The 26,823-nt window shown below is 47.0% G+C and overlaps 1 protein-coding gene across 4 annotated transcripts in view; it reads right to left on the reverse strand.

Moving 5' to 3' along the window:
* Positions 1-26,823, reverse strand: part of LOC106589899 (serine/threonine-protein kinase LMTK1) — a 108,453-nt gene that overhangs the window by 13,557 nt on the left and 68,073 nt on the right. For 2 of the 4 annotated variants that reach the window (XM_014180317.2, XM_014180316.2), the window contains exons 3-7: positions 18,678-18,819; positions 6,668-6,747; positions 4,226-4,344; positions 3,630-3,717; positions 717-850 (exon numbers count right to left, since the gene is read on the reverse strand). In XM_014180317.2, the coding sequence (XP_014035792.2) occupies positions 717-850; positions 3,630-3,717; positions 4,226-4,344; positions 6,668-6,747; positions 18,678-18,819 (563 nt within the window). Of the gene's footprint in view, positions 1-716; positions 851-3,629; positions 3,718-4,225; positions 4,345-6,667; positions 6,748-6,891; positions 7,703-18,677; positions 18,820-22,377; positions 22,798-26,823 lie in introns of those variants that run through there. The other 2 variants (XM_045710293.1, XM_045710294.1) reach the window with 2 other exon arrangements.

Below are 26,823 nucleotides of genomic sequence, written 5' to 3' on the forward strand. Positions count from 1 at the left end.
CTTCCGACTGGCCACTCTACCATAAAGGCAAGATTGGTGGACTGCTACAGAGATGGTTGTCCTTCTGGAAGATTCTTCCAGGAAGATTCTTCCAGAAGGATGACTTTTAATGTTGCAGAAATATTTTGGTACCCTTCCCCAGATCTGTGCCTTGACCTCATGGCTTGGTTTTTGCTCTGGCATGCACTGTCAACCGTGGTACCTTATATAGACAGGTGTGTGCCTTTCCAAATCATGTCCAATCAATTGAATTTACCACAGGTGGACTCCAATGAAGTTGTAGAAACATCTCAAGGATGATCAATGGAAACAGGATGCACCTGAGCTAAATTGCGAGTCTCATAGCAAATGGTCTGAATACTTATGTAAAAAATATATTTCTGTTTTCCTTTTTAATACATTTGCTTTTTTCACTTTGTCATTATGGGGTATGGTGTGTAGATTGCTGATTATTTTTTAAATGATTTTTAATCCATTTTAGAATGACGTAAAAAAAAATGTGGAAAAAGTCAAGGGGTCTGAATAGTTTCAGAAGTCATTGTATATATACCAAGGATAGGGGCCAGAACTAAAAGAAGTATCTGACTTCCTGGTCACGTTTTCTGTATGTACAGTGTGTGTATATATATTATTGTTTTACTGACAAATGAAAATCAATCAATCAGTCAATCAATCGACAGATAGTGGCAGAGACAGATAGAGGGAGCAACACAGACCTGTGTATGAAGTTGTGTTTGTGCAGGTGCAAGAGTCCTGAGGCGATCTCACAGGCCATCCTCTGCAGTATCAGGGGTTCAGGGGTCATTGTGTCTGCAGCCCGACAGCTCCGCAGGTACCCTTTCACATCACCCTGGTGACATGAGGAGATATGGTGGAGATCAGAGTTGGGGTCAATTCCATAAAAAGTCCAGCCAATTCAGAAAGTAAACAAAATTATAATTCCACAAGTTTACTCATGAAAAATAATTTAAGAGAATTGGAATGTCAGTGTACTTCCTGAATTGAAAAATTTTTTAAGGGGACTGACCCCCACCCTGGTGGATATATAGTAGAGATTCAATAGATATTCAATAGAGATTCAATAGTTATAGTATATAAAGGATGATGCTTACACAAGTAGTTACACTACAATTAGGTCACGAGTTACTGTAGGCTGAAGGACTTTATGGAAGTGAAAAGAGTGTAGGTAGGTAGTCAATGAGTGTAGTTACAGTTGAAGTCGGAAGTTTACATACACCTTAGCCAAATACATTTAAACTCAGTTTTTCACAATTCCTGACATTTAATCCGAGTAAAAATTCCCTGTTTTAGGTTAGTTAGGATCACCACTTTATTTTAAGAATGTGAAATGTCAGAATAATAGTAGAAATAATGATTTATTTCAGCTTTTATTTCTTTCATCACATTCCCAGTGGGTCAGAAGTTTACATACACTCAATTAGTATTTGGTAGCATTGTCTTTAAATTGTTTAACTTGGGTCAAACGTTTCGGCTAGCCTTCCACAAGCTTCCCACAATAAGTTGGGTGAATTTTGGCCCATTCCTCCTGACAGAGCTGGTGTAACTGAGTCAGGTTTTTAGGCCTCCTTGCTCGCACACGCTTTTTCAGTTCTGCCCACACATTTTCTATAGTATTGAGGTCAGGGCTTTGTGATGGCCACTCAAATACCATGACTTTGCTGTCCTTAAGCCATTTTGCCACAACAACCCATTTGCGACCAAGCTTTAACTTCCTGACTGATGTATTGAGATGTTGCTTCAATTTATCCACATAATTGTCCATCCTCATGAAGCCATCTATTTTGTGAAGTGCACCAGTCCCTCCTGCAGCAAAGCACCCCCACAACATGATGCTGCCACCCCCGCGCTTCACGGTTGGGATGGTGTTCTTCAGCTTGCAAGCCTCCCCCTTTTTCCTCCAAACATAACGATGGTCATTATGGCCAAAAAGCTATATTTCTGTTTCATCAGACCAGAGGACATTTCTCCAAAAAGTACAATTTTTGTCCCCATGTGCAGCTTCAAACCATAGTCTGGCTTTTTTATGGCGGTTTTGGAGCAGTGGCTTCATCCTTGCTGAGCGGCCTTTCACGTTATGTCGATATAGGACTCATTTTACTGTGGATATAGATACTTTTGTACCTGTTTCCTCCAGCATCTTCACAAGGTCCTTAGCTGTTGTTCTGGGATTGATTTGCACTTTTTGCACCAAAGTACGTTCATCTCTAGGAGACAGAACACGTCTCCTTCCTGAGCGGTATGACGGCTGCGTGCTTCCATGGTGTTTATACTTGCATACTATTGTTTGTATAGATGAACGTGGTACCTTCAGGCGTTTGGATATTGCTCCCAAGGATGAACCACACTTGTGGAGGTCTACAATTTTATTTCTGAGGTCTTGGCTGATTTCTTTTGATTTTCCCATAATGTCAAGCAAAGAGGCACTGAGTTTGAAGGTAGGCCTTAAAATACATCCACAGGTACACCTAGGATTGACTCAAATGATGTCAAGTAGCCTATCAGAAGCTTCTAAAGCCATGACATAATTTTCTGGAATTTTTCCAAGCTGTTTCCTCTCTAGGTTTCTTCCTAGGTTCTGGCCTTTCTAGAGAGTTTTTCCTAGCCACCGTGCTTCTACACCTGCATTGCTTGCTGTTTGGGGTTTTAGGCTGGGTTTCTGTACAGCACTTTGAGATATCAGCTGATGTAAGAAGGGCGATATAAATAAATACATTTGATTTGATTTGTTTAAAGGCACAGTCAACTTCTGACCCACTGGAATTGTGATACAGTGAATTATAAGTGAAATAATCTGTCCGTAAACAATTGTTGGAAAAATGACTTGTGTCATGCTTAAATTTGATTTCATAGACGACTTGCCAAAACTATAGTTTGTTAACAAGACATTTGTGGAGTGGTTGAAAAACGAGTTTTAATGACAACCTAAGCGAAAGTAAACTTCTGTCTTTAACTGTATGTAGTCCCGTTGAATTGGTAGAGCATTGTGCTTGCATCGCCACGGTCGTGGGTTCAATTCCCATGGGTGACCAGTATAAAAATGTATCTGGATAAGAGTTTCTGCTAAATGAAAAAAATATAGGTCTTCCCTCAGAATGGACACCACATGATCATTTGATTGCCCACTCAGCAAGTAATACAATATCTGGCCACTGGGGGGCAGTTGAATGCATCCAAATATAATCTATCGCACACTAAGTGTTTTACAGCAGGGTTTTCTAAACTCGGTCCTGGCTGTACGTTTGCTTTTTCACCCTATCACTACACAGCTGATTCAAATAACCAACTCATCATCACACTTTGATTAATGAATCAGCTGTGTAGTGCTAGGGCAAAAACCCAGGGTGGGACCTAGGACCGAGTTTAGGAAACCCTGTCTTAAACTGACTGCATTGTCTGGAGACAGAGAGACACAGTGGTGAAGTAAGAGTCCAGTCTAGTCCAGTCCATGATGATTGTCATACATACTGTACACTGTCTGCAGTGGCTATAGAGAGATACTGTAGCAATAGAACTCCAGCTAGTCCAGCAAGCTACTGACTGCAATGACCACAGACAGATAGTTCTATATACAGTGATGCAATGACAATCCAATCCAGTCCAGTACTCACCAGAGGGCAGAATTCCATGACCAGCAGGTAGGGGGTGACCTCAGTGCACTGCGCCAGGCAATGTAGGAGTGCTGGGTGCTGGAGGGCACTGGAGACGGACGGGCACAATGGCAAAGAGTTAGTGGAGGCACAAAGCACTGGCAGAATGGCAGAGTTAGTGAAGGCACAAAGCACTGGTAGAATGGCAGAGTTAGTGGAGGCACAAAACACTGGCAGAATGGCAGAGAGTTGGGTGCAGGCCACGCAGCAGGCTGTTAGCCAGCCTGTCAGCTTAGTGGAGTCTGCCACTAGCACAGTCAGCTCAGCTATCCCCATTGAGACCGTGTCTGTGCCTTGATCTAGGTTGGGCAAAACAAAACATGGCAGTGTTCGCCTTAGCAATTTTACTGGAATAAAGACCTCCTCCATTCCTGCAATTATTGAAAGAGATTGTGATATCTCACATCTCAAAATAGGGCTACTTAATGTTAGATCCCTCACTTTCAAGGCAGTTATAGTCAATGAACTAATCACTGATCATAATCTTGATATGATTGGCCTGACTGAAACATGGCTTAAGCCTGATGAATAGATAGAGACAGAGAAAGTCTGTTCACCGGTATGGCTGGGACTCCTCCAGGAAGTGCATCTGGTCCTGAACGCTGGCACTGGCCTTGAGCTCCTTAACCACCACCTGGGTGGTGTTGAGGCCCGCATTCACCTCCCCCAGGATAACCTGGTATGGGAGCCATACAGACACACACAGGGTACACACATGGGAGACACACACACAGACACACACACAGGGTACACACACAGAGACACACAGACAGACATGAGGAGAGATGGGGAGGAATGGAAGATATACACACAAAGTCAAACAGACAGACAGAGAGACACAAAGAGAGACAGACAGACAGACAGACAGACAGACAGCGAGAGACAGACAGCAAGACAGACAGAGAAACAGAGAGACACACAGAGAGACAGACAGACACACAGACAGACAGACAGACAGACAGACAGACAGACAGACAGACAGACAGACAGACAGACAGACAGACAGACAGACAGACAGACAGACAGACAGACAGACAGACACACAGAGAGACAGACACACAGACAGACAGAGAGACAGACAGACAGACAGACAGACAGACAGACAGACAGACAGACAGACAGACAGACAGACAGACAGACAGACAGACAGACAGACAGACAGACAGACAGACAGACAGACAGACAGAGACACATAAAGACAGAAACACAGAGAGACACACAGAGAGACACACAGAGAGACACAGAGAGACAACAAAAAATAATTCCCAAACAGTACACACACATGGAGGTGGCGATTGTGGAGGACAAACATGGTTGAGGAGGACACACACGTTCAGGTGAAAGGTGGACAGTCACACAAATGCAAGGAAATAGAGAGATACCCAGAGACAGAGAGGCATACACAGGAAATAGAGATATACATCAGGAGACAGCGAGGCATACACAGGAAATAGAGAAATACACCGAGACAGAGGCATACACAGGAAATAGAGAGAGACACAGAGTCAGAGGCATACACAGGAAATAGAGAGATACATCAGGAGACAGCGAGGCATACACAGGAAATAGAGAGATACATCAGGAGACGGAGAGGCATACACAGGAAATAGAGTGATACATCAGGAGACAGCGAGGCATACACAGGAAATAGATAGATACACAGGACACAAAGAGATACACAGAGACAGAGAGGCATACACAGGAAATAGAGAAATACACAGAGAGGCATACACAGGAAATAGAGAGATCCACAGAGACAGAGAGGCATACACAGGAAATAGAGAGATACACAGAGAAGCGCACACAGGACATGCAGATTCATAAAGAGACCAACAAGAGACAGACCAGGAGATACAGAGACACACAGAGAGGTATGCATGCAGTCACAGAGACACACACACACACACACACACAAATGGACATACCCAGTCAAGGTACACAAGTGTGGGGAAAGTGTGTGTGTAAGAGTGTATGAGTGTGAGAAGGAACAGAACAAAGAAACAGAAAGAGGGAGGGAACGAGAGAATGACAAGAATCAGTTATCTAGTAGCTAATTCCCAACACTCAGAGTTACATGGTTATCTCGTGTTACAGTAGCTAATTCCCAACACTCAGAGTAACATGGTTATCTAGTGTAACAGTAGCTAATTCCCAACACTCAGAGTTACATGGTTATCTCGTGTTACAGTAGCTAATTCCCAATACTCAGAGTTACATGGTTATCTAGTGTAACAGTAGCTAATTCCCAACACTCAGAGTTACATGGTTATCTCGTGTTACAGTAGCTAATTCCCAACACTCAGAGTAACATGGTTATCTAGTGTTACAGTAGCTAATTCCCAACACTCAGAGTTACATGGTTATCTAGTGTTATCTAGTAATAAAAACAGAGTGAAATGCTAACTAAAAACTGCTGCATTGTGAGGGCAGGCTACACGGTTCTATCCCAGTCTTTCCGCAGCGTTCTATCCCTCTCTGTACCAGGCAGCATCAGTCAGTCAGTCAGTCAGTCAGTCAGTCAGTCAGTCAGGTAGGTAGTCAGTCAGCCAGTCAGTCAGTCAGTCAGCCAGCCAGCCAGTCAGTCAGTCAGCCAGTCAGTCAGCCAGTCAGCCAGTCAGTCAGTCAGTCAGTCAGCCAGCCAGTCAGTCAGCCAGTCAGCCAGTCAGTCAGTCAGGTAGTCAGTCAGTCAGTCAGTCAGTCAGTCAGTCAGTCAGGTAGTCAGGCAGACATCAAAGGCATGTGGATCAGCCCAGCATTACCGATAGTTACACATATTTCAGGTAATGTAGCGTGTCGGCCATTTAAACAGGCTGACTCCTAAACAAACGTAGGATCACAGCTCAGCGCATAACAACCGTGAGCCTGCCGAAGTTGACAGAACATTTAATCTAGCTACCTCTCATAACCCCGGATCGTAGCCTCCAGCACAGTGAAAATAACCCCAAAATACACCCAAAAGAATTGACAAGAAAAAGTGAGGAGAGAGTGAGTGGTCTTACCTTTCCGAACCAGCCATCTCCGATCTCTTTCAGGTACAGAAGACTCTGGCGGCCGAGTTCTGTGGATTTCAGGAGTTGGACTAGGGAGACAGATAAAACATTTAAAAAAAAGAGATTTTAGAGAATGACCTGACGACACAACTATTATTCAGCATTGGTTTTATTTCTGACAATGACTTTCTAATTCCAAGCCTCAGAGAAATGTAATCTGGCCAAATACACACCAGCGTCCTGCGATATGAGTCATCCATCTTGCAATAGGTCGACTATCCTCTAAGACACAATCTTCGCCAGGTTGACTTGTTTTGATATTACACAAAAATGGGAGCAAAAGACACGGTCCAAAAAATAGTTTTTGGGGGGAGGGGTTAAACATATATACAGTAAAATCACCAGGAATTCAGCTAAAAATGAGTTGAAGTATTCCCACAAATAAAAAAAAGGAATATGTGATCGTGTCTCAATGTAATCAAGGTATGAAATCATTGCTCTATTACAATACTATCTGTTTTGGGGGTTTGGTGCAAGTTGTGGTCAATTTGCAGTGTACAAATTATTATAATCATGTTCCGACACACCGACCATTCACTCCAACAAAAAGTGCCCCGCAGTTGAATCTAGTTGCCTACCCCTGTGCTCTAAGGTCTCTCTCTTTCAGTCAGTAGCAGAGCCTGGCATCCCAGCCTCCATCCTCCTGTCCCCTTGCTGCATCCTGACCTATCTGTTAGTAGCACGGTGATGACCTGTGTCCTGCATTTATCTTTTCCTCTCCACTGCACACACCAGCATGCTCTCTCTCACTCTCAGCCTGAGCTCTCTCACTCTCAGCCTCAGTCATCCTACTCTCAGCCTGCACTCTCTCACTCTCAGCCTCAGTCATCCTACTCTCAGCCTGCACTCTCTCACTCTCAGCCTGCACTCTCTCCCTCTTAGCCTTGGTCATCCTACTCTCAGCCTGCTCTCTCTCACTCTCAGCCTGCGCTCTCTCACTCTCAGCCTGCACTCTCTCACACCAGCCTGCTCTCTCTCTCTCTCTCTCTCAGCCTGCTCTCTCTCACACCAGCCTGCTCTCTTTCACTCTCAGCCTGCTCTCTCTCTCTCTCTCTCTCTCTCAGCCTGCTCTCTCTCACACCAGCCTGCTCTCTCTCACGCTCAGCCTGCTCTCTCTCTCTCAGCCTGCTCTCTCTCACACCAGCCTGCTCTCGCTCACTCTCAGGCTGCACTCTCGCTCACTCTCAGCCTGTGCTCAATCACTCTCAGCCTGCGCTCTCTTACTCTCAGCCTGCGCTCTCTTACTCTCAGCCTCGGTCCCAAAAACATCCAAATGAGAATGGACTGACGGCAACATTAATCTTCTGTCCTTCCCCCTCTCTCATTCCCTCCATCTCTCCATCCCTCTCTCTCATTCCCTTCATCTCTCCATCCCTCTCTCTCATTCCCTCCATCTCTCCATCCCTCTCTCCCCCAGCAACGACTGATGACACTCACAGAGGAGGACAGACAGATCCTTTGTGGCAGTGTCACCCCCTTGCCCACCCCCCAGACTGGCCACACAGACCCCTCCCTGTGTGAGGGCCATATCTGACGCCCATGCCCTGTAATGTTCCAGAGGCCAGTCATTCCCTGGGTTGTGGGCGCTCGCTCATCCAGAATCTGTTCTAAAGAGAATCCCAGCCATTGTCTGGGTACTAACCCTGGGACTGTATGGTACCAGCAAGAACCAACCACACAGACACACAGACACTAAGCCTATTATCTAGCAGCTCTGTGACACAGTGGTGAACAGTGTTGGGGGTAATGCATTACAAAAATAACCCCTTACATCATCATATTACGCATTACTTTTTTTCAAATTTGGTAATATTATTTCAGTTATTTTGTCAAACAATGCATGCATTCTCTTTCAGATTCATTTCTCTAACTGGTGTGTTTCCATGATCCAACTCATTTCCTCATTTAGTTCTGGAGCATGAACACAAAGGCTGTTTGAAGAAATGTCATGACACAGTCTGTCCATAGAAATGTATAGAGGGCACACCTCTGATCTTCGCCATTGATCACTTCAACGTTTACGTCATTTAGCAGATGCTCTTACCCAGAGCGACTGACAGTAACAGGTGCATACATTTTCATACCGGTCACTCCCGTGCAAATTGAACTGGCATTGCAAGAACCATGCTCTACCATCTGAGCCACACAGGTCTGTAGAAAAGTACCTAGAGGGTTCTACTGTGTACTCTATACATCTTTTAAGATTTTGAATGAAAAGACAGGAAATCTGTATGTTTGACTTTCAATATACATTGCTAATTAAGCAGCATTTAATTAACCAGGCAAGTCATCTAAGAACAAATTGTTATTGACAATGACAGCCTACACCTGCCAAACCCAGACAATGCCAGGACAATTGTGCGCTGCCCTATGGAACTCCCAATCACGGCCAGTTGAGATGGATACGAATAAGCCTGGATACGCCTGGATACGAACCAGCGTGTCTCTACTGAAGCCTCTAATACTGAGACGCTGTGCCTTAGACCGCTGCGCCACTCGGGAGCCCACTTGTATACTAGCACAGGAAAGCAGCACCACAGATGAACGGACAAACTACAGATCAAACCTGAGTCAGTAAGTAGCAGCACCACAGATGAAAGGACAAACTACAGATCAAACCTGAGTCAGTAAGTAGCAGCACCACAGATGAAAGGACAAACTACAGATCAAACCTGAGTCAGTAAGTAGCAGCACCACAGATGAAAGGAGAAACTACAGATCAAACCTGAGTCAGTAAGTAGCAGCACCACAGATGAAAGGAGAAACTACAGATCAAACCTGAGTCAGTAAGTAGCAGCACCACAGATGAAAGGACAAACTACAGATCAAACCTGAGTCAGTAAGTAGCAGCACCACAGATGAAAGGAGAAACTACAGATCAAACCTGAGTCAGTAAGTAGCAGCACCACAGATGAAAGGAGAAACTACAGATCAAACCTGAGTCAGTAAGTAGCAGCACCACAGATGAACGGACAAACTACAGATCAAACCTGAGTCAGTAAGTAGCAGCACCACAGATGAAAGGACAAACTACAGATCAAACCTGAGTCAGTAAGTAGCAGCACCACAGATGAACGGACAAACTACGGATCAAACTTGAGTCAGTAAGTAGCAGCACCACAGATGAAAAGACAAACTAGCGATCAAACCTTCTAGGTAGCCCATCTTTGGTTGAGCGATCGCAACTCGTCTTCCTCCTTCCAACAGATTTCTTGATTTTGTTTATGAAAGTAGCGCAAAAGCAATATAACTAGTAATCACATTACTTTCCACACAAAGTCATATTTTAAGGTAACGTGTTACATTAATGTAACTAGTAATATGCAATAACTAATCCCAACACTGGTAACTAATCCCAACACTGGTGGTGAACTGGGCATCTAGTGATAACTGACCATTTAGACTAGAGTTTACGCCATTACATCTGAAATGGCTTCTAGAATGGCTTGGAACTTCAACTTCTTAGAACTTAGAACTCGCTTTAGAACGTCTTCAACTCTGGTCTTCTTCTAGCCATGTATTATCACACCTGATTTAACTAATCAACTGTCTATTAAGCCTTTGATTAGTGGAATCAGGTGTCTTAGTGCTGGGTTGGAACAAAAGCCTGCATAGCCTGCGGTTCTCCAGGACCAGGATTAAAGGACAGGCCAAAGCGGGCCATAGTAACTGCCATGAGCATATCCATACTACCATAAATTCACAGTATTTCACGTCAATAGTAATAAAAAAAAGCTATCTGACAGCTCTTTATCTCTCTCTCTCTCTCTCTCTCTCTCTCTCTCTCTCTCTCTCTCTCTCTCTCTCTCTCTCTCTCTCTCTCTCTCTCTCTCTCTCTCAGCTGTGTGTTGTTGAGGATCGGTCTATACAGAGGCTAGCTGCCAGGCAAGACAGATGAGAAGTCTTTTTGAAAGACGAGGAGACTAAATCACTCAGTGCCAAATGGAATTCCCATTATCTTCATGGCAGCAGCAGACAGTCTGATCTCCTGGCTAGAGCTGACGCCCTGGTCAAATGTAGTGCACTATAAAGCGACCAGGGTGTAATTTGGGACGCACACTTGGGCTGCTGATGGGATAGTGTAGGGCCGTCCTTGGATAATCCTACACAGCCATAATGGAATACTGACATACTGGAGTTGTGGAACTCAATGGGGGCATGGAGGTTTTAGTTGAATGTGTTTGACCAAGCACACGTTAGTGTGTGTGTGTGTGTGTGTGTGTGTGTGTGTGTGTGTGTGTGTGTGTGTGTGTGTGTGTGTGTGTGTGTGTGTGTGTGTGCGTGTGCGTGTGTGTGTGTTCTCACCAGTGAACCCTGTGTGAGTGTATGTGTGACAGTATAGCACAGCTGTATCAGGGTGGGTATTATTGGGGACCATTTCTGACTCTGGACCCAGCCAAGGTCTACATGTATGGGGTAGGCAATAGTACCAGCCCCACATTTCCCCCTTCTGTCTACCACCTTTCCCCCTTCTACCTCCCCCATCTACTCCCCCTGTACCTCCATCCTCTGCTTCCCCCCTCTACTCCCCCTCTACCTCTCCCTCTGCTCCCCCTCTACTCCCCGTCTACCTCTCCATTCACTTGCTTTGGCAATGTAAACATATGCTTCCCATGCCAATAAAGCCCTTTGAATAGAGAGAGAGAGAGAGAGAGAGAGAGAGAGAGAGAGAGAGAGAGAGAGAGAGAGTATATCTGTCGATCGTCGGACAGCAGCCACATGGTCTTATGGTGAGATCATAGGGAGTGGTCAGAGCGGATCGAGGTTCTGACTTCAGCCCCCTAGCTGCCCAAGCCCCCGCCCTTAACCAGCCCTGTGTGTCCCTATAGGCCTCCTAATCACTACAGAAACACCACACAGCTATACAGAAAACAACCTACATACAGAACAGATGGTTTTGTTCCACATAGGCCTACAGTACCACAACTTGTTCCACTAGCCTTCTGTGATGGTCCACAATCATATTTCAACATTATGAGTTAAGCACCTTGGGGACAAGATTACTCTCATGTCATCCACTCTTTGTGCTGGGTCTCAGAGTAGGAGTGTTAATCTAGGATCAGGTCCATATAATAATATTCATTATGATCTAAAAGACAGAACTGATCCTAGATCAACACTCCTACTCTGAGAAGCTTTATGTATATGAGCCCAGGCTTTGAGGAACAGTATATTGGAATGGCTGGTCAAGCAGCAGACTGACCTATGAACTGACCCACACCCAACTGTGTGGTACAAGTCATTATTTCAGCTCGACCTTCCGATGTCATGAATGTATCTGCGTGCATCAGCCCCATATCTTACACGTCAACAGACAACCAGGGCTATTGTTACGGATCGAAAGGAAAGACTGGGAGAAAAAGAGAGGGAGAGAAAGAGAGGGAGAGAAAGAGAGGGAGAGAAAGAGAGGGAGATAAAGAGAGGGAGAGAAAGAGAGGGAGAGAAAGAGAGGGAGAGAAAGAGAGGGAGATAAAGAGAGGGAGATAAAGAGAGGGAGAGAAAGAGAGGGAGAGAATGTGGGTTTGGCCAGCTGGGCCAGGGTGATTACACTACAGGCAGATGTTTGTGTGTGTGTGTGTGTGTGTGTGTGTGTGTGTGTGTGTGTGTGTGTGTGTGTGTGTGTGTGTGTGTGTGTGTGTGTGTGTGTGTGTGTGTGTGAGTGTGTGAGATCTGACGAGACTACGTCGGGAAGTGGATTAAACCGTCTATATCCGTTCTATTGGTTAACGTAAAATCAATGGAGAATAAACTGGACGAGCTCTGTTCGAGACTATCCTATCGACGTGATCTGAAGAACTGTAATATCCTATGTTTCTCTGAGTTGTGGCTGAACAAGGACATGGAAAATATACATCTAGTTGTTTTTTCTATACATCAACAGGACAGAACGGCAGCATCGGGTAAGCTCAAGGGGGGTAGTTTGTGTCTCTTTGTTAACAACAGCTGGTGCGTGATCTCTAATACTAAGTTAGAATACATCATGATAAGCTGTAGACCATACTATTTACCAAAAGAGTTTATCTATATTTTTTGTAGTTGTCTACTTGCCACCACAACCAGTGCTGGCACTAAGACCGCAGTCAACGAGCAGTATAGGGCCATAAGAAATTAAGAAAATGCTCCTAGTGGCCGGTGATTTTAATGCAAGAAAACTGAGATCTGTTTTTACCTCATCTCTACCAGCATGTCACCTGTGCAACTAGAAGCGAAAAAACTCTAGACCACCTTTACTCCACACACAGAGACGTATACAAAGCTCTCCCTCGCCCTCCATTTGGCAAATCTGACCATAACACTATCCTCCTGATTCCTGCTTACAAGCAAAAACTCAAACAGGAAGTACAGTGACACACTCAATTCGGAAGTGGTAAGATTAAGCGGATGGTAAGCTACAGGACTGTTTTGCTAGCACAGACTGGGAAATGTTCCTGGGATTCATCCGATGGCATTGAGGAGTACACCACATCAGTCACCAGCTTCATCAATAAGTGCACTGACGACATCGTCCCCACAGTGACCGTACGTACATATCCAAACCAGAAGCCATGAACTACAGGCAACATCCGCACTGAGCTAAAGGCTAGAGCTGCCGCTTTCAAGGAGCGGGACACTAATCCGGACGCTTATAAGAAATCGCTCTATGCCCTCCGACAAACCATCAAACAGGCAAAGTGTCAATAAAGGGCTAAGATTGAATCCTACTACACCATTTCTGTCGCTCGTTGGATTTGGCAGGGCTTGCAAACTATCACGGATTAAAGGGAAATCCAGCCACGAGCTGCCCAGTGATGCAAGCCTACCAGATGAGCTAAATACCTTCGATGCTCACTTCAAGGCAAGCAACACTGAACCATACAATGGAGCACCAGCTGTTCTGTGTAATCATGTTCTCCGTAGCCAATGTGGGTAAGACCTTTAAATAGGTTAACATTCACAAGGCCGCAGGGCCAGAGGGATTGCCAGGACGCGTACTCAGAGCATGTGCTGACCAGCTGGCAAGTGTCTTCACTGACATTTTCAACCTCTCCCGTCTGAGTCTGTAATACCAACATGTTTCAAGCAGACCATCATTATGCCTGTGCCCAAGAACGCCAAGGTAACTTGTCTAAATGACTATCACCCCGTAGCACTCCCATCTGTAGCCATGAAAGGCTGGTCATGGCTCACATTAACACCATCATCCCAGACACCCTGGACCCACTCCAATTCGCATACCGCCCCAACAGATCCACAGAAAATACAATCTCTATTGCACACCACAGTGCCCTTTCCCACCTGGACAAAAGGAACACATACTGTACATGAAAATGCTATTGATTGACAACAGCTCAGCGTTCAACATCATAGTGCCCTCCAAGATCATCACTAAACTAAGGACCCTGTGATTAAACACCTCCCTCTGCAACTAAGCATGCTCCCTCAGTGGAGCATGCTTAGTCCCATTCTGTACTCCCTGTTCACCCATTCCCATCAACGGGGCTGTAGAGGAGCGGATCGTGATCTTCAAGTTCCTTGGTGTCCACATCACTAATGACCTATCATGGTCCAAACACATCAACACAGTCTTGATGAGGGCACGACAACGCATCTTCCCCCTTAGAAGGCTGACAATACTTGGCATGGGCCCTCAGATCCTAAAAAATGTATATAGCTGCACCATTGAGAGCATCTTGACCGGCTGCATCACCGCTTGGTATGCTAACTGCTTGGCATCTGACTATAAAGCGCTAAAGAGGGTAATGCGTTTGGCCCATACATTACTGGGCCGATCTCCCTGCCATCCAGGACCTCTATACCAGGCAGTGTCAGAGGAAGGCCCTAAAAATTGTCAAAGATTCCAGCCACCCAAGTCATAGACTGTTCTCTCTGCTACTGCACGACAAGTGGTACCGGAGCACCAAGTCTGGGACCAAAAGGCTCCTGAACAGCTGCTACCCTAAAGCCAAAAAAGTGCTGAACAGTTAATCAAATGGATATCCTGACTAATTGCATTGACACCCTTTTTTTTTCACTGACGTGTCGGCTCTATAAACACTCACTGGACTCTACCCACACACTGACTGGACTCTACCCACACACACACTGGACTCTACCCACACACTGACTGGACTCTACCCACACACTGACTGGACTCTACCCACACACACACTGGACTCTACCCACACACTGACTGGACTCTACCCACACACTGACTGGACTCTACCCACACACACACTGGACTCTACCCACACACTGACTGGACTCTACCCACACACTCACTGGACTCTACCCACACACTGACTGGACTCTACCCACACACCGACTGGACTCTACCCACACACTGGACTCTACCCACACACTGACTGGACTCTACCCACACACTCGCGGGACTCTACCCACACACTCGCTGGACACTACCCACACACTGACTGGACTCTACCCACACACTCACTGGACTCTACCCACACACTCACTGGACTCTACCCACACACTGACTGGACTCTACCCACACACTGACTGGACTCTACCCACACTGACTGGACTCTACCCACACTGACTGGACTCTACCCACACACTGACTGGACTCTACCCACACTGACTGGACTCAACCCACACACTACCTGGACTCTACCCACACTGACTGGACTCTACCCACACACTCACTGGACTCTACCCACACACTGACTGGACTCTACCCACACACCGACTGGACTCTACCCACACACTGGACTCTACCCACACACTGACTGGACTCTACCCACACACTCGCGGGACTCTACCCACACACTCGCTGGACACTACCCACACACTGACTGGACTCTACCCACACACTCACTGGACTCTACCCACACACTCACTGGACTCTACCCACACACTGACTGGACTCTACCCACACACTGACTGGACTCTACCCACACTGACTGGACTCTACCCACACTGACTGGACTCTACCCACACACTGACTGGACTCTACCCACACTGACTGGACTCAACCCACACACTACCTGGACTCTACCCACACTGACTGGACTCTACCCACACACTGACTGGACTCTACCCACACACTCGCTGGACTCTACCCACACTGACTGGACTCTACCCACACACTGACTGGACTCAACCCACACACTCACTGGACTCTACCCACATACCTGCTGGACTCTACCCACACACTGACTGGACTCTACCCACACACTGACTGGACTCTACCCACACTGACTGGACTCTACCCACACACTCACTGGACTCTACCCACACACTCGCTGGACTCTACCCACACACTGGACTCTACCCACACACTGACTGGACTCTACCCACACACTCACTGGACTCAACCCACACACTGGACTCTACCCACACACTGACTGGACTCTACCCACACACTCACTGGACTCTACCCACACAGACTGGACTCTACCCACACAGACTGGACTCTACCCACACAGACTGGACTCTACCCACACACTGACTGGACTCTACCCGCACACTGACTGGACTCTACCCACACACTCACTGGACTCTACCCACACACTGACTGGACTCTACCCACACACTGACTGGACTCTACCCACACACTGGACTCTACCCACACACTGACTGGACTCTACCCACACACTCACTGGACTCTACCCACACACTGGACTCTAACCACACACTGACTGGACTCTACCCACACTGACTGGACTCTACCCACACACTCACTGGACTCTACCCACACACTGACTGGACTCTACCCACACACTCACTGGACTCAACCCACACACTGGACTCTACCCACACACTGACTGGACTCTACCCACACACTCACTGGACTCTACCCACACAGACTGGACTCTACCCACACAGACTGGACTCTACCCACACAGACTGGACTCTACCCACACACTGACTGGACTCTACCCGCACACTGACTGGACTCTACCCACACACTCACTGGACTCTACCCACACACTGACTGGACTCTACCCACACACTCACTGGACTACCCACATACCCGCTGGACTCTACCCACACACTGACTGGACTCTACCCATACACTCACTGGACTCAACCCACACACTGGACTCTACCCACACACTGACTGGACTCTACCCACACACTCACACATACTATAAAACACACACACACACTGACATATTGACACACTGTTTATTATCTATCCTGGTCACTTTCATCTCTACCTACATGTACATACAGTATTATCTCAATTACCTCAACTACCTCATACCCCTGGACGTTGACTCGGTACCTGTACTCCCTGTATGCAGCCTCATTATTGTTATTTTATTGTGTTACTGTTTCTTCTTTCCTTTTCTCGAGAATTGTTCTTACTTTTTAACTCAGCATTGTGGGTTAGGGGCTCGTAACTAAGCATTTTACAGTAAAGTCTACACCTGTTGTATTTGCCGCATTTGACAAATATACTTTGATTTGATAGGCCTAACCATGGTCCCGGGCAGTGGGGATGAGGATAGGCCCAGCAGTGGTCCAGGGCATTGGGGATAGGGGATGGGGATAGGCCCAGCAGTGGTCCAGGGCATTGGGGATAGGGGATGGGGATAGGCCCAGCAGTGGTCCAGGGCATTGGGGATAGGGGATGGGGATAGGCCCAGCAGTGGTCCAGGGCATTGGGGATGGGGATAGGCCCAGCAGTGGTCCAGGGCATTGGGGATGGGGGATAGGCCCAGCAGTGTTCCAGGGCATTGGGGATGGGGGATAGGCCCAGCAGTGGTCCAGGGCAGTAGGGATGGGGGATAGGCCCAGCAGTGGTCCAGGGCATTGGGGATAGGGGATGGGGATAGGCCCAGCAGTGGTCCAGGGCATTGGGGATGGGGGATAGGCCCAGCAGTGGTCCAGGGCAGTAGGGATGGGGGATAGGCCCAGCAGTGGTCCAGGGCATTGGGGATAGGGGATGGGGATAGGCCCAGCAGTGGTCCAGGGCATTGGGGATAGGGGATGGGGATAGGCCCAGCAGTGGTCCAGGGCATTGGGGATGGGAGATAGGCCCAGCAGTGGTCCAGGGCATTGGGGATGGGGATAGGCCCAGCAGTGGTCCAGGGCATTGGGGATGGGGATAGGCCCAGCAGTGGTCCAGGGCAATGGGGATAGGCCCAGCAGTGGTCCAGGGCGATGGGGATAGGCCCAGCAGTGGTCCAGGGCATTGGGGATGGGGGATAGGCCCAGCAGTGGTCCAGGGCATTGGGGATGGGGATAGGCCCAGCAGTGGTCCAGGGCATTGGGGATGGGGGATAGGCCCAGCAGTGGTCCAGGGCATTGGGGATGGGGGATAGGCCCAGCAGTGGTCCAGGGCAGTAGGGATGGGGGATAGGCCCAGCAGTGGTCCAGGGCGATGGGGATAGGCCCAGCAGTGGTCCAGGGCAGTAGGGATGGGGGATAGGCCCAGCAGTGGTCCAGGGCATTGGGGATGGGGGATAGGCCCAGCAGTGGTCCAGGACATTGGGGATGGGGGATGGGGATAGGCCCAGAGATAGGCCCAGTGGTCCAGTGTTAGGGCGTTGGTCACTGACTCTGGGGAGACTTTGTGGGCTAAAGAGCCAGAATATACAGTACAGTATGCCCTGACATCCTTGAAGACTCCTCACTGAAAACACTCTAGTCTACTGCAAGGTTTCCATCACTTTGTCAAGAAGAGAATAACGGCACAAAACTTTTCCCTTTATTGTCTCACCTTTATTTGACCTTTTATGCAACCTTTTATATTGTATTCCCTTTGAGAAAAGCTGTGAAAGTGACTATATGAATTTGATATGGTTCTCTCTGACAGTCATCCCCTGAACATCCCTCCTCACAGAGCTGACTTGAAATGCTTAAAGCCTCTTGGAAAGAAATGTATTTAAATTGAACTGAACTGGACCAAACTTAACTGATATTAAATGAGGGAGAGAGAGAGCGAGAGAGAAAGAGGAAAAGTGAGAAAAGTGTCATTTCATTTTATCAGACTCAGACATGTAGGTCCTACCTGATTGTCCTGGTTGTTTGGCCACGGGGAGTGACACCTCAGTGAGGGGTAGGATGTAGACATCAGGTCCGCTCTGGGATGCAGGGGACGCCAGGGTGGACAGGTCCGCCTGGTACTCCTCCCCCTCGGCATTCTCAAACTCCTACAGGACAGAGGGGCAGAGAGGTCAGAGGACAGACAGGCCATCAAGATCAGAAGTTCAGTGTGTTTGAGATGAGTTTGAGCAAGGTGAGGTAAAGAATCCCTTAGCTTGATCACACAACGCAAAGTTCTTGGAAAAACAAGATGATTTATATAGCAGCGATTTTGTGCAGTCCGACTGCAATGTAGTCGATCAAACAGACAATATTACCTTTAAAAAAAAATCCCTGCAGTAAACAAGAACGTAATCCAATTCCGGGAATCCATTTGTCCCCATAGCAGAGAGCAATAGGTTGAAGCAACATTGAGAGGGGAAAAAAGGACTTTATCTCTCTTTGTCTTTGTCTCTCTGTCTCTATTTCTGTCTCTGTCTCTGCCAGGGGAAGCTGATGTCAGGCAGTTAGGAGGGAATTCCGACCAGAGTTAAGCGTGCCTAAATGGAATGGAATTTAATTTTATGCACTTTTCTCTCTATGTGTATTCTGACCTTGAATTTAAGCATGAGAATAGCATGCTGTTCATCTGTTACTTGTTTGGGGTGGAGATCAACGAAATGAAGGTGCACTGTAAAAAAAATATGAAAATAATGTTTAAACTAAATATTTTTATGTAACTGGTTCTACAGCTTTTTTGGGGGGTTTACCCAGCTTTTTTTTGGTTTACCCAGCTTTTTGGGGGGTTTACACAGCTTTTTGGGGGTTTACCCAGCTTTTTTTTTTGGTTTACCCAGCTTTTTTTGTGGTTTACACAGCTTTTTTTTTGTGGTTTACACAGCTTTTTTTTGTGGTTTACACAGCTTTTGTTTGGGTTTTACCCAGCTTTTTGGGGGGTTTACACAGCTTTTTGGGGGGTTTACACAGCTTTTTGGGGGTTTACCCAGCTTTTTGGGGGGTTTACACAGCTTTTTGGGGGTTTACACAGCTTTTTTTTTGGTTTACCCAGCTTTTTTCGGGTCAAAATGTTACCTGAACTTAAAATGTTTACTTGGTCAAAACTTATCTCCAACATACCAACACGATAAAAGGTAGGCAAAAATTCTGTCAAATTAAAATGATGTGTTTGCTCAATTTGACTCACATGTTCATTCAACTAGAAATTACTATTTTGGCAACTTAACAAACAAAAAGGCTGTAGAACTAACAATACCCACATACATTTATAACTGTCATTCCATTTACTTTTCCTTCCTCGTTCAGGTCTGTGTAGTTGTTCCTGAGAGTGGCTAGCAGTTATTTACATCACAATCACCTGCTGACACAATGTCATGATTATTCTAAATGATTTTAGACATTGTTCTATGCATTGAACCGTCAGGCAAAATGAAGTTCAATGATGAGATGGCCCATTCCCACATTTGGAACTTTTGATGGTACAGTAGAAGCAAAATTCAGCATCATGCAATGCTTGTTGTAAAACCTCTAGTTAACACTGGTGTATTAAACACTGTGCTCAACAATGCCTGCCAAAATGGGTTAAATTGGCAAATGATCAGATACATAAGTCAATGAAGTCAATACTATAGAAGAAGTGGTATAATTCTGCACTAAACAGAACTTGAAATACCAAAAGAGTGTTTTCAATCGTTCCCGGTAATTCTCCCAGTCCCTGGCAAGGTGTTGCATAACTCGTGATTAAGTCATGTTAATCAATCAACACACCGTGTAATGTTTCAAAACATCTCAGAATGATGTTTCAATACTCCAGCAAAGTGAAGGTTTTGTCTCCTTAACGTTAGTGGAAGCTCAGTTTCCAAAGCACTTTATTTGAACAGTAAGACATCAGATCCATTCTGGAGCCGACCACACTAATACATATTGGATATTAAAGAAGAAATCCCTTGGAGAGTTCTCCAAAGCTTTGAGACTGAAGTGACACAATAAAGAAGGGATGATGACGAGAGAGAGATGGGAGGAGAGTGAGAGAGAGAGAGAGAGAGAGAGAGAGAGAGAGAGAGAGAGAAAGATGGGAGAGAGAGTGAGAGAGATGGGAGTAGATTGAGAGAGAGATGGGAGAGAGATGGAAGAGAGAGAGAGAGAGAGAGAGAGAGAGAGAGATGGGAGAGAGAGAGAGCGATGGAAGAGAGAGAGAGAGAGAGAGAGAGCGATGGAAGGGAGGGAGGGAGGAGAGCGAGGGAATTGGCAGGATTTGGGGAGTGGATATCAGTGTAAAAGCCCCTCAGTTGTAAGGAGTTTAGTGTGGGGGTGGATATTATGGAAAACGGTGACCCTTTGTAAACTCGTCCTGCACCCACTCCCCTGACTCCCCCATCCTCCTCACCCCCTCTTTCCATCCCTCACTCACTCAATCCTGTCCCACGAGAGAACACACACACATATGCACATACGCAGTCTCACTCAGACAGACAGACATGCACACACACTCCCTCTGGTCTCCAAGTCCACAGCTTCACACGGCCCCTCGCGACCCACCAAACATCTGTTTCAGGATCAGAGTTCCTGCGACACAGGCCTCTGACACGTACCATTACAGAGATCACACACGCACAGAGTTCCTGTAAAATGCACAGCTACAGAGTTCACACAAAGACACAAATATCCACTCACATCTCTCTCCCACAGAGATCTAACATCTCTCTCCCACACATACAGCTACATAGATCTAACATCTCTCTCCCACACATACAGCTACATAGATCTAACATCTCTCTCCCACACATACAGCTACATAGATCTAACATAAACACCCAGCCCTCTCTCAGCCCTCTCTCAGCCCTCTCCCAGCACCTCTCTCAGCCCTCTCCCAGCCCTCTCCCAGCTCTCTCTCAGCCCTCTCTCAGCTCTCTCTCAGCCCTCTCCCAGCCCTCTCCCAGCACCTCTCTCAGCCCTCTCCCAGCCCTCTCCCAGCCCTCTCTCAGCCCTCTCTCAGCTCTCTCTCAGCCCTCTCCCAGCCCTCTCTCAGCCCTCTCTCAGCCCTCTCTCAGCCCCTCTCTCAGCCCCTCTCCCAGCCCCTCTCCCAGCCCTCTCTCAGCCCCTCTCTCAGCCCCTCTCCCAGCCCCTCTCCCAGCCCCTCTCCCAGCCCTCTCTCAGCCCTCTCTCAGCCCTCTCTCAGCCCTCTCCCAGCCCTCTCCCAGCTCTCTCTCAGCCCTCTCTCAGCCCTCTCTCAGCCCTCTCCCAGCCCTCTCTCAGCCCTCTCCCAGCACTCTCCCAGCCCTCTCTCAGCCCTCTCTCAGCCCTCTCCCAGCCCTCTCTCAGCCCCTCTCCCAGCCCTCTCTCAGCCCTCTCCCAGCCCTCTCTCAGCCCTCTCCCAGCCCTCTCCCAGCCCTCTCTCAGCCCTCTCACACAGAAATAATACAAATAATGCATTATATTTTATAGCGTTTTTCAAGGACCCAATTTCGCTTTACAATTGTAGAAACAAATAAACTACAAACAATACATGTACTACTATTGTGCTAACTGGTTTAATTTAATGGCATCAAAGAACTCTCCGCTAAAAACAATACAAATGAAATCATTTCTATTACAATCAGCATTAGAACTCATTCACAGCTAGAGTTCAGACTACACCCACTCTCCACATAACATCTATCTGTTCTTACCTGAGCTCAAGTTCCATTGGGAAAGCCGGCATGTTGGTCACTCACACGACACAAGTTCACTTGTACCCTGTACCCGAATGTCTCAGCAGAACAACAAGCTGAAAGCACCTGCAAACTCCACCACCACCACTCCCACCAAACCACCCCTCCCACCTACACACATGCACCCAAGGGCCCCATGAAGGCCCAGCTGGCTTGAAGGGCATGTGGGTGGCGGTGCCAAACACAGAGCCGACAGTAAGACCATGGTCCTGCAGCTGAGAGTGACTTATTCCAGCAGATCGCTGCTTTCTAGCGCTCCAGTGAGACCAGAATGGTCTATCTCAATGTCATGGATGGAGAGAAAGAGAGAAGGATGGAGAGAAAAGGAAGCGTTAAAGGGAGGAGAAGTGTTTCCCAGTCCAACAGGCAGTTCCTGTGAGAAGGGAGGGAGAGAGACAGGAAAGAAAGAAAGTGGGAGGGGGGGAGAGTGAGAAAAAAAACGAGAGAAATGGAGCCCCCACAAAAATGTGAGGCAGACAAAAGGAGTGGGAGGGAAGGCTTTACACATTCTGTCCTCATGACATCATACTCTCCCGTCTTCTCTAGTTCTTTCTCTTCTATCACTCTCTCTCTTCTCCTGCCGGGGAACATGTGCAGAGCAGGCCTCTTCCCCACAAGGATGAGCGAGCACACACACACACACACGCACGCACGCACGCACGCACACACACACACACACACACGCACGCACACACACACACACACACGCACACACACACACACACACACACACACACACACACACACAGACACACGCACGCACGCACGCACGCACGCACGCACGCACGCACGCACGCACAATAAATATTCCTATCATCTCCTCTTCCTGCTCTGGGAGAGGCTGTGTCTAATTCCAGATGGAGGTCCTGGGGCGCGTGGGGCCGGACGTACTGTGGGCTCTGGGTTATGCCCTTCCTCAAGCCCTCTCACCCCTTTTCCCCCTCCCCTCTCTCTCTCTCTCCCTCACCTCTCCCTCTCCTCTCCCCTTTCCTTTCTCCCTGCTTTCTCTTTCTCCCCTCTCTCCCTCTCCTCTCTCTCTCTCCTCTCTCTCTTTGCTCTCCTCTCTCTCTTTCCTCTCCTTTCTCTTTCCTCTCCTCTCTCTCTTTCTCCTCTCTTCTCTCTCTCCCTCTACTCTCCTCTTCTTCTTCTTTCCTTTATCTCTCCTCTCATTCATTTCACTTAATTTCTCCCTGCTTTCGCTCATCCTCCCTCTCCCTTTCCATCAAAATGCACCTTGGGCTCTTCCTCACGCCCTCTCTCACATCTCCTCTACCTCCCCTCTTTATTTGTCTCTCTCTCTCCCTGAGTATTCTCCTCGATCTTAGTCTCTCTCTCCCTGAGTATTCTCCTCTATTTTAGTCTCTCTCTCCCTGAGTATTCTCCTCTATTTTAGTCCCTCTCTCCCTGAGTATTCTCCTCTATTTTAGTCCCTCTCTCCCTGAGTATTCTCCTCTATTTTAGTCCCTCTCTCCCTGAGTATTCTCCTCTATTTTAGTCTCTCTCTCCCTGAGTATTCTCCTCTATTTTAGTCCCTCTCTCCCTGAGTATTCTCCTCTATTTTAGTCTCTCTCTCCCTGAGTATTCTCCTCTATTTTAGTCCCTCTCTCCCTGAGTATTCTCCTCTATTTTAGTCTCTCTCTCCCTGAGTATTCTCCTCTATTTTAGTCCCTCTCTCCCTGAGTATTCTCCTCTATTTTAGTCCCTCTCTCCCTGAGTATTCTCCTCTATTTTAGTCCCTCTCTCCCTGAGTATTCTCCTCTATTTTAGTCTCTCTCTCCCTGAGTATTCTCCTCTATTTTAGTCCCTCACTCCCTGAGTATTCTCCTCTATTTTAGTCTCTCTCTCCCTGAGTATTCTCCTCTATTTTAGTCTCTCTCTCCCTGAGTATTCTCCTCTATTTTAGTCCCTCTCTCCCTGAGTATTCTCCTCTATTTTAGTCTCTCTCTCCCTGAGTATTCTCCTCTATCTTAGTCCCTCTCTCCCTGAGTATTCTCCTCTATTTTAGTCCCTCTCTCCCTGAGTATTCTCCTCTATTTTAGTCCCTCTCTCCCTGAGTATTCTCCTCTATTTTAGTCCCTCTCTCCCTGAGTATTCTCCTCTATTTTAGTCCCTCTCTCCCTGAGTATTCTCCTCTATTTTAGTCCCTCTCTCCCTGAGTATTCTCCTCTATTTTAGTCTCTCTCTCCCTGAGTATTCTCCTCTATTTTAGTCTCTCTCTCCCTGAGTATTCTCCTCTATTTTAGTCCCTCTCTCCCTGAGTATTCTCCTCTATTTTAGTCCCTCTCTCCCTGAGTATTCTCCTCTATTTTAGTCCCTCTCTCCCTGAGTATTCTCCTCTATTTTAGTCCCTCTCTCCATGAGTATTCTCCTCTATCTTAGTCTCTCTCTCCCTGAGTATTCTCCTCTATTTTAGTCTCTCTCTCCCTGAGTATTCTCCTCTATCTTAGTCTCTCTCTCCCTGAGTATTCTCCTCTATTTTAGTCTATCTCTCCCTGAGTATTCTCCTAGACCGCACCAAAGACACTTATATATGACATGCTGTACTGTAGAGGCCTACACATACAGGATGTTTCAGATACACACACACACACACACACACACACACACACACACACACACACACACACACACACACACACACACACACACACACACACACACACACACACACACACACACACACACACACACACACACACACACAGCTGCTATGAAGTCCCATCTTTCTTTACAGTAGAAACTATGAATTCATATTCCTTTACCATTTAGCTGACAGTAAATTCTAAACCAATGATTCCAACTTGATGTATTTGTCATTGCATTTCTCTAAAAGAAAGAGTCTGTCTCCACAAGTTCAACTAGGAGAGAGAGCTCATGTTAATTACTTCTGCCCTGTCTGTCTCTCAAACAGAGCAAGTGACAGAGAGAAGAGCAAGAGAGAGAGAGAGATGGAGAGAGAGAGAGATGGGGAGAGAGAGAGCAAGAGAGAGAGTGAGAGAGAGTGAGAGAGAGAGAGAGAGATGGAGAGAGAGAGAGACAGGAGAGAGTGAGAGAGAGCAAGAGAGAGAGAGCAAGAGAGAGAGATGGAGAGAGAGAGACAGGAGAGAGTGAGAGAGAGCGAGAGAGCAGGCGGGTGAGAGAGAGAGAGATGGAGAGAGAGAGACAGGAGAGAGTGAGAGAGAGCGAGAGAGCAGGCGGGTGAGAGAGAGAGAGATGGAGAGACAGAGACAGGAGAGAGTGAGAGAGAGCGAGAGAGCAGGCGGGTGAGAGAGAGAGAGATGGCGAGACAGAGACAGGAGAGAGTGAGAGAGAGCGAGAGAGCAGGCGGGTGAGAGAGAGAGAGATGGAGAGAGAGAGACAGGAGAGAGTGAGAGAGACAGAGAGAGCAGGCGGGTGAGAGAGAGAGAGAGACGGGTAGAGAGAGAGAGAGAGACGGGTAGAGAGAGAGCAGGGGAGAGAGAGATGGGTAGAGAGAAAGAGAGAAATTGAAGTTCTAAGACAGAAGAAAAGAAAGATCATTAGTTATTAACTATCAACCTTCCCCAGTGGCAGATCCTTGACAGGCCTCAGGAATGACCTCCTTCCTCCGTTCTTCACTTTCTTTTCTTATTATATTTTTCAAAGTCACTGTGGCATGAATCTTCCTTTGAAGCAGAGGGGGGGGACTGTAGGTGACTTGCATTATGTTAATGAGACATCAGTGGAGTATCTGTGCCTTTGTTTACCTTTGAAACCATCCTCTGTGTGTGGTATAGAGGAATATAAAGTAGCCTGTAGAAAACACTGTGTGGGAGAGGCCTTCTGTTTGTGAGACAGATGGGCATCGATGAAGATGTCACTCACGCAAGCACGTATGACATGCGCTCGACTGAGGGTGTGTGTGTGTGTGTGTGTGTGTGTGTGTGTGTGTGTGTGTGTGTGTGTGTGTGTGTGTGTGTGTGTGTGTGTGTGTGTGTGTGTGTGTGTGTGTGTGGGAGTGACTGTGAGTGTGTGTGAGTGACTGTGAGTGTGTGTGAGTGTGAGTGACTGTGAGTGTGTGTGTGAGTGTGTGTGTGTGTGTGTGTGTGAGTGTCTTCCGGAGACACCTGAAACCCCACCTCTTTAAGGAATACCTGGGATAGGATAAAGTAATCCTTCTAACCCCCCCTTAAAAGATTTAGATGCACTATTGTAAAGTGGTTGTTCCACTGGATATCATAAGGTGAATCCACCAATTTGTAAGTCGCTCTGGATAAGAGCGTCTGCTAAATGACTTAAATGTAAATATGTGTGAGTGTGTGTGTGGGAGTGTGTGTGTGTGTGTGTGTGTGTGTGTGTGTGTGTGTGTGTGTGTGTGTGTTTGTTCTGCCCTAGTCACAGGTGTCACTCATCAGTCGACAATCAGAAGACACACCTGCTCCTTTT

The sequence above is a fragment of the Salmo salar genome, chromosome ssa28 (genome assembly GCF_905237065.1).
Source record: "Salmo salar chromosome ssa28, Ssal_v3.1, whole genome shotgun sequence".
Lineage (NCBI taxonomy): Eukaryota > Metazoa > Chordata > Actinopteri > Salmoniformes > Salmonidae > Salmo > Salmo salar.